At 40.5% G+C, this 11600-nt stretch overlaps 1 protein-coding gene across 3 annotated transcripts in view; it reads left to right on the top strand.

Moving 5' to 3' along the window:
- The window catches only part of CCDC126 (coiled-coil domain containing 126), an 8773-nt gene extending 1021 nt beyond the window's left edge, over positions 1-7752 (top strand). The window contains exons 2-5 of one of the 3 annotated variants that reach the window (XM_015418870.1): positions 569-765; positions 2275-2390; positions 3895-4270; positions 7333-7752. In XM_015418870.1, the coding sequence (XP_015274356.1) occupies positions 4033-4270; positions 7333-7508 (414 nt within the window). In that variant the 5' untranslated portion in view covers positions 569-765; positions 2275-2390; positions 3895-4032 and the 3' untranslated portion in view covers positions 7509-7752. The remainder of the gene's footprint in view (positions 1-568; positions 766-2274; positions 2391-3894; positions 4271-7332) is intronic. The other 2 variants (XM_015418869.1, XM_015418871.1) reach the window with 2 other exon arrangements.
- The last annotated feature ends 3848 nt before the right edge of the window (positions 7753-11600 follow it).

The following is an 11600-nucleotide window of genomic DNA, read 5'->3' as shown; positions in this document are numbered from 1 at the left end:
TTTTTGTATTGGAGAATTTTTTTAATTATTTGAAACTTTACCTTCTTCTTGGACTTAAATTTATACTCTATATTCTCTTATCTAATGAATATATTCTTCTCTTCTGAATGGGTAATAGCCAAATATACTTCCACTTTCTCATCCTTGATTTTTTCTTCTTCCAGAAGTTTTGTGAATGTATTAAGTGCTGTTAAATTGCCTCTGACATGGTGACCTTATGAATCTGAATCCTCCAAAACAGTCTATCGTCAGCAGCTTTGCTCAGGTCTTGCAAGCTGAGGGCCATGGCTTCCTTAATGCAGTCAGTTCATCTCATGTTGGGCCTTCCTCTTTTTCTGCTGCCTTCAGTATTTCTTAGCATTATTGTATTTTCCAGTGACTCTTGTCTTCTCAAAATGTGACCGAAATAAGATAGCCTCAGTTTAGACATTTTAATTTCTAGGGAGAGTTCAGGCTTGATTTGATGTAGCACCCACTTGTCTTTTTGGCAGCCCATGGTATCCATAAAACTCCCTCCAACACTACATTTCACATGAATCAACTTTCTTCCTGTTATCTTTCTTCACAGTACAACTTTCACACCCATATATAGTAAAGGGGGATCTGATGGTATGAATTCACTTGATCTTGGTTGCCGGCGACACATCTTTACACTTGAGAATCTTTAATAGCTCCTTCATGACTGTCCTTCTCAGACTCGGTCTCCTTCCGATTTCTTGGTTGCAGTCTCCCTTTGGGTTGATGACTCACCATAGAGTTTTTGAGGTAAGAGATGGTCAGAAGTGGTTTACCATTGCTTTCTTCTACACAGTACTAACCAGGGTTAGCTGAAGACCCACTGCTCCTGTCTGTGGAAGATCCTCTGCCAGTGTCACCTTCCACTACTGCTGCTGCCCAGTAGCTACCTTTCAAGGATGCCTCTGCACGCCATCACCATCCCACTTTGAGTGACTCTGCTAGGAGTTTAGCCTCTTGACAGAGTTTTAACTCCTTACAGTACTGCTCTGAGCTTCTCTGATGCACACAAGCCCCCTCACCAAATTAGGATGTGAGTCCAAGAGGGTGCCAGAAGTTTTACCATCTCCTAAATGGCTGTAATTTAAATGGAAGGTTGTGTTACTTGTTGCTTTGATAACTACTAAGGAATGCAAGTTGACTAAATGTAAGTTATTTTACTAATTTGAGCACCAATGCAAACTTGGAGCCTGCTGCTCAGATTTAGGACCACTGTAGTATAATAGAAGCTATTTGTTGAACACAGGTGCAACCAGAGATGGAGATGCTCAGGGAAAATCTGCCCTTGGCTTCTTAATGTATTCCAAAGCAAGGATGCCTGCAAAGTACACTTTTGAAAAATATTCAATTATAAAACTAGAACGCAAGAACATTTTTGTCATCAAGTAGTAAACATTTCCTTTGGTATTATATTGAAAATCAATCGATTATGTTTATATTATACTTACGTTTCCAAATATGTTTAATATTATACTTAGGTTTCCAAAATCCATAAATGGGTGCCAGTTCTGATTCCCACACTCTATAAATTACCAAATTCATTTAATGTAGGCACTTTTGAAAGATGTTTTTAATCCAGTTATTTACTGATAGTACTATAAGGTTTGGAAGAGTAATTCTGATGTTAGTATTAAGGGCTGATCTATGCATGGACACACATTTACATAGCATCAGGATCTAGAGATTTTTGAACTAGCTTTTTATTAGATTTTAGAATCTTTTTAACGGTCATGACAGTAATTAGTAATCTACCCTTTGTGAGAGCTGTAGTTTTATAGTCCAGAACACATTTAAGAGGTTTCAGTATATTGCATTCCTTGGGAGGCAGATCTAGTTTATTGTTGGATGCCAAAATGGGTGAGCTAGGTATTTCAGTCTAAAGCTTTACTGTCCTAGGGCTTAACAGAACTTGTGTCTTGGTTAAAGGTTAGCTGGAAAGAGTAGACTGGCAACATCTCATATCAGAAGCTAAATACACTTGTTTCCCACACATCTGGGTTTTCTGCCTTCACCACCTTTTGCTGCTAATAGGTATTCACATTTTTGAACAGTCCCTTTGTACCATCACCTTTTTTCCTTTGCTTGGCTTAACACATTACCAACTGCTGACCTATTTGATAGATTTCCTGATATCCCATGGGATCAAATGGTTTGCCCTGTGGGCTCCAGGTGCCCCAAACCTTAACACATCTTCCTTTCTTGTGTAAACTTTATCACAGATTGAGACTCTTTCTGATTATTCCTTTCCTTGTGGGCTAGGATCTTTGAGACCCGGGATCAAGAACCCCCACTGCTATGGAAACTTGCTGGGTGACCCTGGGCCAGTCACACACACTCAGCCTGACCTGCCACACAAGGCTGTGGGGATAAATTATGTAAGTCCTTTTCAGTCTGTATGGGGAAGAAAGGGAGCATATAAATGAAGTAAATAAACATCCCCTTCCTATGACTGTTATTTATTATTTTGTCTGGAAATAACAGGTGTGCTACTTGGCTGTTGCAAAATTTATTTCAGAAGCATTTGAAGTCCCTACAATTGTTGTTCACTCAGATTTATGGTACTAATTATCAGGCAGGTCAGCCCTCCCTTTGATTAACAATGTTTTATGGTTTCTCCTTTCTGGGTGGTAATCCAGTTTCAAAATAGATTGTGAAATTAGTTACTCTTAAATTCATATGATTGTCACACTTCATAATCATGCCATTTTTAATCTATGATTTTGACTGTTTTAAGTATTGTATTGTATTCTCTCTTATGTGCCTAAACAGGCTTTTTCAAATAAAGCCAGATAGAGCCAGTTTATAGGTTTATTATTATAGTCATGGATGAGTTGATACTGTCTAGTATTATGATTTTGACTGTTTTAAGTATTGTATTCTCTCTTATGTGGCTAAACAGGCTTTTTCAAATAAAGTCAGATAGAACCAGTTTATAGGTTTATTATTATAGTCAGGGATGAGTTGATACTGTCTAGTACTCTGAAGCCCTTACTGCTAGGTAATGGCAAATGACCACCTGCAGGGGAATGTTTTAGTGTTTGGAGAATAGAGTGGCTTCTATGAAAACAGGTTTTCTATCTGTTACTTAAACTATTGTAATAATAAATTAATTATTTAGTGGAGGCCCGTCTTAATTGGTTGACTGGAGTGAAAGGCATATTTACAAGCCTTTTTGGTTCACCACATTACTAGGTAATGAAAAAGTTAAAGATGTCTCTTCCCTTTAACAATAAGTAGTGAATGACAGCTTAACAAAAGTAATCTTTTATTTCTTTCAGTGTCTCAATCACCTATACTGAAGTTTTCTTAATATGCAAACTTGTGATCCACTAGAATGTATTCAATCATTTGAATGTTGTAGTAACAATATTTAGTATTCACTATGCTTTTCTGTTATGATTATAGTGCATCATATGTTATCTCCATAATATTTACAACTCTGTTAAAGCAGTGTTATTATTACACTCATAGTACTGATGCAGAGACTGACAGTATAATCTATGGAGTTATCCTCTATGTACCTATGTAATTTCAATGGGTTTAGATTAGAGAAACTGTAAATAGTTTTGGCACAGCAGAATTTGCTTGCATAAAGGCATTCCAGAAGTTCATACCTGAACTGCCATTTGAACTGGAGACTTCCAGCTCATGCTTATACCACTATACTGTAAAAATCATGTAACTCTAGGGTTACTCTAGCCTGAAGAATATGTATCTGGTGAGTAATAAGAGACAGAATTTAACTGGTGATCTTAGGAGCTTGTCATAACAGTGCCCAGGCTGCTCTTTTGTTGTATAACAAATCCTTTTTTGGTATGCATAAAGGCTATTTTGCAAAGGCATTTTGAATGAGAACACTTTTTTTGGTTTAAATTTCAGGAATCAAGGATGTCCAGTGGAAAGCAAATAGACGAAACTATCTTTCCAGAAGAGTAACTGTTGTGTGAAGATTTTTTTTAACCTACCATGAAAACACTGTGACTTCAGCCTACTTTGATATCTTTGGCCTGCTCAGAAATGTTTTTCACATTTTCAAGAAAAAACGTATCCCAGAAAATAAGTTTATTGCTGCTGATTTTTGGTTTTATCTGGGGCATAATGTTACTGCGCTATACCTTTCAACATCCAAGGCAACAGAACAGTGCTGAGCTGCGTGAACAAATCCTGGACTTAAGTAAAAGATACGTCAGAGCACTGGCAGAAGAGAACAAGAATATAATTAATGGTGGTAATGGAGCTGCAATGGCGGGCTATGGTAAGATTACATAAAAGTTCTTTGTAGTGTTGTGTTTCAATATTTAATTTCTATTAATATACATAATAGCATTATGTAATACTGTCACATAAAATTCTTATTTCTGTGTTTGAAGCAATAGCCTGTAAACAAGGAAATCCACAATCATTAATAGAAGACATATTAAGTATCTGTGTTGGTCCTGAAAATGCATGGTTCATTGATATTAAGGAATGCATGTTCAAGAAAGCTTGTTGGAATAGTAAAAGCTTATTAGAAAGATACAGGTGATAATACTGGTATATACGTTGTGTCCACACTTTGAGTAAAATATGTAGCCTCCAGAAAGTAGAAGAGGAAGAGATTGGATTTATACCCCGCCCTTCACTACCTGAAGGAGTCTCAGAGTGGCTTACAATCCCTTCCCCTTCCCCTCCCCACAACAAGACACCCTGTGAAGTAGGTGGGGCTGAGAAAGCTCTCTTGAGAACTGCCCTTGAGAGAACTTTGAAATAATTTATGACTGCCCCAAGGTCACACCAGCAGCTGCATCTGGAGGAGTGGGGAAGCAAACCCGGTTCTCCCAGGTTAGAGTCCACGCTCCTAACCACTACACCAAACTGATGTAACAGAACTGGAAACAGCACCAGGCAAAGCGACAAAACTTGATTAGGAGTATGAAATAATTTTGAAAACCTTATTGAAGGGCAATGCTCATTTTGCAAAAAGTTAGAATCAAGAGAGCAGTGTACTAGCAATAGTTTGGAAAAATATGGAAAACCAAAGTGTGGCTAGGTCTGTGTACAGGCAGATCAAGGAGAACCAGGAAGGCTCAAGGTCCCATAAGATGTTCCTTGGGGGAAAGTCTTCACAGAAAAAGAGGGGCAAGAGATGCTTTGACAGTTATGGTGACAGAAAGGGAACCGAGCATCTCTTGTGTCTGGGAAGAAGGGGAGAACATAAGAACATAAGAGACGTCAATGTTGGATCAGGCCAAAGGCCATCCAGTCCAACACTCTGTGTCACACAGTGGCCAGAAATACCAGTGCCATCAGGAGGTCCACCAGTGGGGCCAGGATATTAGAAGCCCTCCCACTGTTGACCCCCCCAAGCACCAAGAAGACAGAGCATCACTTGGCCCAGAGCCCCTATCTATACCTTGTGGCTAATAGCCACTGATGGACCTCTGCTCCATGTGCTTATCTAATTCCCTTTTGAAGCCGTCCATGCTTGTAGCCGCCACCACTTCCTGTGGCAGTGAATTCCATGTGTTAATCACTCTTTGGGTGAAGAAGTACGTCCTTTTATCCGTTCTAACCCGACCGCTCAGCAATTTCATGGAGTGCCCACGAGTTCTTATATTGTGAGCAAGGGAGAAAAGTACCTCTTTCTCTCCTCTGGATAGAGAGCATCCTTTCCCAACTGAGACAGAAAACACACTAGCCCTTTGATGTGTTAGCACCTCTTGATTAGAAAGTCCAGGTATGGTGGGCTTGAGACCCAAGACCTGGTACCAGACCCATAGCCAGACCCAAATTTGCCCTGTTCCCTCATCTCCCGTTCTCCTACCCTGGGAGGCGGAGAGAGCCTGGGGTGGAGACACGGTGTCTGTTCTTCTCCGAGGGTTCCTGTGCCTTTTTAAAGAGTGGTATGTCCATCTTTGAAGAATCACATAGGACAGGCAAGCTTCCATGCCTAGCTGCTCTTAAAGATATAGGTGACCTCCTGGAGGGGTGGTCTTTTGCTCAGAGATCCTGTAATCATGCTCAGCTCTGCAAAGGTGATGAATGCCCTTTCTCCTGCCCCCCCCACCCCCAACTCAGCTCTGGGCTGTCTGATCATCAATTCAAGGAGGGGGCTGTGAGCTGGGCTGTGGCAGTACCTGCAAGGGGAGGGACCCTGGAGGAGGTAGCACTCCAGCAGCACTGTTCAAAGAAAGCCAGGTGCCTCCACCACTGCCCTCTGTCCCAACAGTGCTGCCCCTTCCTTAGGCCCCCTGTGGGAAGCAGCTATGGAGTGGCATATGCTCCTCCAAAGACCTCATTGCCCTCCTCCCATTACTGCTGGGCACTGGTGGCATCTCAAGGGCATGGCTGAGAAATGCTGGTAGATGCCTGGTGCTTTTGAACTCAGGTGCTGCTCTCTCTTCTCTCTGTCCTGCGAACTCTGCAAAACCTGCCCTGGGACCCCCCCCCACTCACCCTCCACCCTCCCTCCCACACTGTCAGCTCCACTGCACTAAGCTGCCCCCTTGTTGCCCCCCCCAAAATTTCTAGCTAAGGGCCTGCCTGGGTACCCAGATTCGCTGAAGATCATGGAGTACGTGTGGGGTGGAGTCTGAAAAGGATAGGTGTTTATTTGGGAAGAGTGTGTTTAGTGTCCATGGATCTGTGCATTTGGGTGCATTTTGCTATGTGTTTTGCCATGAAGGATAACAGAGGAGAATGATACTAAAGAGGGTTGCAGATAACTAAAGAGGGCATCTTGCAGATAACAAAGGTCCAGATATATCATGGATAGTAAGTACATTAGTAACTCTCCTTTTGTTTATTTTGCTTAGTGCAGCTACATTCTGTCCTTGTAGTACTTTGTGTCTTGTAAAAATAAAGTTGCTTAATTTTGAGTCTGGTCAAGTCCTTACCCATCTGCCTTGAACCCTTGGCAGATGGTATAATGCAACATCCCTGTGGAGTTGGCTTTGAGTGATCCATGAAAGAGGGGCTGGATTTTACCCAAGGTAGTGGCGGTGACAGCAAAAAGGGGGGAGGGAACAGTGGCTAGTCCTTCCTGACAACATAACAGAGATCACAACACCCCCACAGTCACATGTTTTAGAGTGTACATAGTTGCATATATCACACTGGTTAGAAATATATGAATGAACTCTTTAAACCATAGAAGCAAATGTGAAACAAACAAGTTTGACTAGGAAAGCCCCATTCTTCCCCTAGTAACTGCTATTCTTTTGTCTCCTTAGAATGCTGTAGATTCTCGCCTGTGTATGCACATATATGTTAGTTTAACTCTGTCGTTCAACTTTAGAGTGTAAAAAAGGATTCCTTTCTGTATTTTGTGCTCTTTAGCTGATCTCAAAAGAACAATTGCAGTTCTTCTAGATGACATCTTGCAGCGCTTAGTAAAATTGGAAAACAAGGTCGACTACATTGTTGTAAATGGTTCAACAACAAATACCACAAATGGAAACTTGATGCCAGCAACTACAAGCAAACGGGTAAATGCAGCAGGCAACGTAAGATAACATACAAAATCACTATGTGCCATTGGTTTAATTCTGTTCAGAATTCACTTTGTGCAGCTGTATTGGCCATAGATTTAGTTCTGTCTAAAATCACTGTGTCCAGCTGTTTTTGCCATTGATGTAGTTCTGTTCCAGTTGGGAAAAGAAACACTTGGCTCATGAAAGACTGCATCCTGTTTCAACAGGGAATATTAAATTCAATTCTAACTTCTTTTTATAAAGCTCTAGAAACCTTCTGTTCGGTAAGATAGGAGTCATAAAGTAATGCTGTATAATATCTTATTTAAAGATTTGCTGGAAACATAGCTAATGTAGTAAGATAAGTGGATAATGCGTAAACTGAGATTTTATGAAATGATTATGGAGAAGGATGTAGATTTAATATCTAAAATCTATTTAAATATAAATCTAACATATCTTTTTACTAAGTGATAAAATTAGCTTAATTTTGTGGTTATTAATGCATAGCAATGAAGGATAATTTATCTGTTAACATGAATGCTGGAAAGTAAGTGTACATAAAGTACTTTTAACATCATCATTGGCTGATTGTAAAAATCAAGGTAACATTATGGATAACATCTTAAAATGGCTATCCAAAGAATTATTTGCACTATTGTGAAATAGAGGGAGAATGTTTTCAAAAATATTGTTTATTTTTATGCAAGTAGTGACATGCTAAAGAGCATAGTTACTAAAGAATTAGGGCAGTTAGATAAAAGAAACTTAATCTGTGATGGTTCATAGCTGTCTAAAAATATTTAAATGTGTTTAGCAACTGAAGACAAAATAAGCGATAGAAGTCACATCAGATATTGAACACTGCTAGCTTCTTATTCATTGATGTTTTTTGTGACTATATAAGTACTTTACAGCCTATGATAAACATGGCATACCTTACGCTATTTTTAAGGGGAGGGGGTGAACTGAGATGAAGGGAAGCAAGGCATCTTGACACTTACTAAAGAGATGTACTAAAAGGGTGTGATGTGGCGGCAGGCAGTGCTGCTGTGCCATTATCTGGTGGACTTGTACCCAAGCATTTTATGAAGGACTTGAAAACAAATAGGAGAGAAGGGGAATGCTGCCTTATATCCATGTTAGCCTTACAGCAGCAAATTGCAGTGAGAGTGCACTACATTCCATAGTGTGCTTTCTGTATCATAAATTCTAAAAAGTGCCAGTCTGAGTTTTTGCATTTATTATGGAATGATTTCTAAAGGGTTTATTCCAGTATTTTTGCTTAAAGTATGCTGTGTAGTTTTCAAAGAACAAATTTAAAAGAAGAACACGTTATGTGGTGCTAGATGATATATTGTCCCAAATGACTATCCCTGCAGATGACTATAAAAACTGGATTAAATTAATTACAAAATAAAGTAAAATATAAGGTCAAATCTTTGAGTGCCTGGTCCGTTTTTCTTACGAATATATGATTTCCTGTAACAAAGAAAATGTAAAATTGCTGTCTGGAAGTTTAAATAGCCTGTGTTTTTTCCAGTTATCTTTCCGCCACCCAGTTATTTTAACTTGCATGTTTTTAATCTTAAAAGCTTCAGGCTAGACTTGATAAATGAAATGGTAAGGCTACATATCTAAGCACGTATACTTTGAAATCCAAATACACTTTCTCAAACTACAGTATATCAGGGGACATATAGGCCACATTCCTGAATCTGCTTTGGCAAGATGTACTGACTGGGCTGCACAATCATAGTCTAAAACTTGTTTGTATTCCCATGTCTGGTACAGCCCTTACACATGGGATTCCCATTTACTATGCAATGGTTCTGCCCATGCTTCTACCTTCAATGAAAATACATGATACAGAGTTCCTCTTCACTGTTGATGTCCTTTTACTGAAGTTGGTTACCCTATCACAGTGATGGTGAACCTTTTTGAGACCGAGTGCCCAAACTGCGACCCAAAACCCACTTATTTATCGCAAAGTGCCAACACAGCAATTTAACCTGAATACTGAGGTTTTAGTTTAGAAAAAACAACTCATATATTAACATAAGATGATCCAAACAAAGTAAGGAAAGCAATCCCAAATGCTTTCATTTACTTAAAATTATTTGGCAGAGAATTCCACACTTTAATGACGGTCTGGGCCTGGCTGGGGCGATGGCACACGTGCCCACTGAGAGGGCTCTGAGTGCCGCCTCTGGCACGCATGCCATAGGTTCGCCACCACTGCCCTATCAGTTGAAGCTGCTACAGAGTAAAAATATTCTGGCTTTGTACATTGTCCTTTTGTTCTCATGTGTGACTTTTCCCCCATAATGGGCATTTGTGAAATAGGTGACTGTCAAGGGTGAGACTATAATAATGAATATAAAGACAAATAATAGAGTAACAGCTCCTGTTGAAAGTCATAAAGATGTAAATGGCTTGCCATCTTTTCAAATATTGCTTTTGGGTAGACACAATATACATTGGTTTTGAGGACGTGTATATCTTCTACAGGAGCTGCGGTGGCTCAAGTGGTTAAGACGCTGAACTGCAGGCTGTGGAAGGTCAGTAGTTCAGCAGTTCGAGACCCGAGTTGCTGCATGACGGAGTGAGCTCCCGTCTTTAGTTCCAGCTCCTGCCAACCTAGCAGTTCGAAAGCAAGAAATTGCAAGTAGATAAATAGGTGCCACTTCAGTGGGAAGGTAACAGCGTTCCGTGCACCTTGGTGTTTAGTCACGCCGGCCACATGACCACGGAAACGTCTTCGGACAGCGCTGGCTCTTCGGCTTTGAAACAGAGATGAGCACCGCAACCCTAGAGTCGGACTTGACTGGCTTTCGAGCAAGGGAACCTTTACCTTTTATATCTTCACCTTCAAGAATACTGCAGTTTTGCAAAAGATAAACTTTGAGCCCTGCCCCATAAACAAATGTGTACATTGTTATGCAACAGTTAAGTTGTTAAGGAAACATTGCATTCCTCTTCCGGCCGGCTAGTGACAAGAAAAACTTGCAGTGCCTCTCTCAACTAATAAAAAGGCAACTGCTTTCTTTCTGAGTGAAGGGGGAGTACACAGAGTGTGTGTTTTGATGGGCTCTGCTAGATCTTTGAAGTCTATAAAATCACTAATAGGCAAGGGTTACAAGTTTAGAGTGTATTTCTAAAGAGTTTTATTCTCCTGTGTTTAAAGTTCAGGAAGTAACAGTTCTGTACCTGTAGTACCAGTTAGCTTGTATTGGTGAAGGGAGAGAAAATTAATTTATTTCTTCACATTTATAGCCCACCCTTCCCAGAGGTGGGCTCAGGGTGGGTAACACTTCATTTATACAAAAATATTACTTAATACAATAAAATTAAATTTAAAACATCATAAATATTAAAATGGTGGTCACAGATGATAAGAAATTTTCTGATTGTGGGGAGGTTCCTGGTCATAGCTAGTAGTTGTTAACAGTGTGACGAACACCTCAGGAAGGCCATATATGGATGTCCGCTGCCTCAGCCAAAGGTGTTGTGGAACAGCTCTGTCTTGCAGACCCTGTGGAACTGAAGTAAATCCCACAGGGCCCTGATCTCAGTGGGGAGCATGTTCCACCAGGCCCTGGTCGAGGCAAGGCGGACGTCTTTCAGGCCAGGGACTACCAGGTGTTGATCCATAGAGCATAGTGCTCTTCGGGGGATATACGGGAAGAGGTGATCCCTCAGATATGTTGGTCCCAGGCTGTGTAAGGCTTTAAAGACCTTTAAGTTACAGCCACATCCTTACTAGTAGGAAAAGTGGTAAAATGTGAAGATCCCTTGTTAGAAAAGGCAAGATTTTGTAACTCCTGGGGGCCCATAGTGCCCATAGACAGATTTCTGCTGGGCCTCACACTACTTGACCCAACTCAGTCATCGCACCAAAACCAGTCACATAGCTTGCCCTCCTCCGTGGGCTATGAAGGTCCTTCTCCCCACAAGCCCTGTTGGATTCAGTCTACTGGAGGCGGTGTCCTGGGGTAATTTCAATAATTGTGATTCAACAGAACTTGCTTTAACTAATAAAGCTGGTTTTGTTTGTTACTGTTGGTCTTATACATGGCATGCAGTGGCATAGTGCCACTGGCCTCTAAATTTGTTCTACTGCTTCAGACCAAC

The sequence above is a fragment of the Gekko japonicus genome, unplaced genomic scaffold (assembly GCF_001447785.1).
Source record: "Gekko japonicus isolate JY-2015 unplaced genomic scaffold, Gekko_japonicus_V1.1 scaffold1729, whole genome shotgun sequence".
Classification (NCBI taxonomy): domain Eukaryota; kingdom Metazoa; phylum Chordata; class Lepidosauria; order Squamata; family Gekkonidae; genus Gekko; species Gekko japonicus.
Note: the sequence above shows the minus strand (reverse complement) of the source record. Positions and strands in the feature narration are given on the sequence as shown.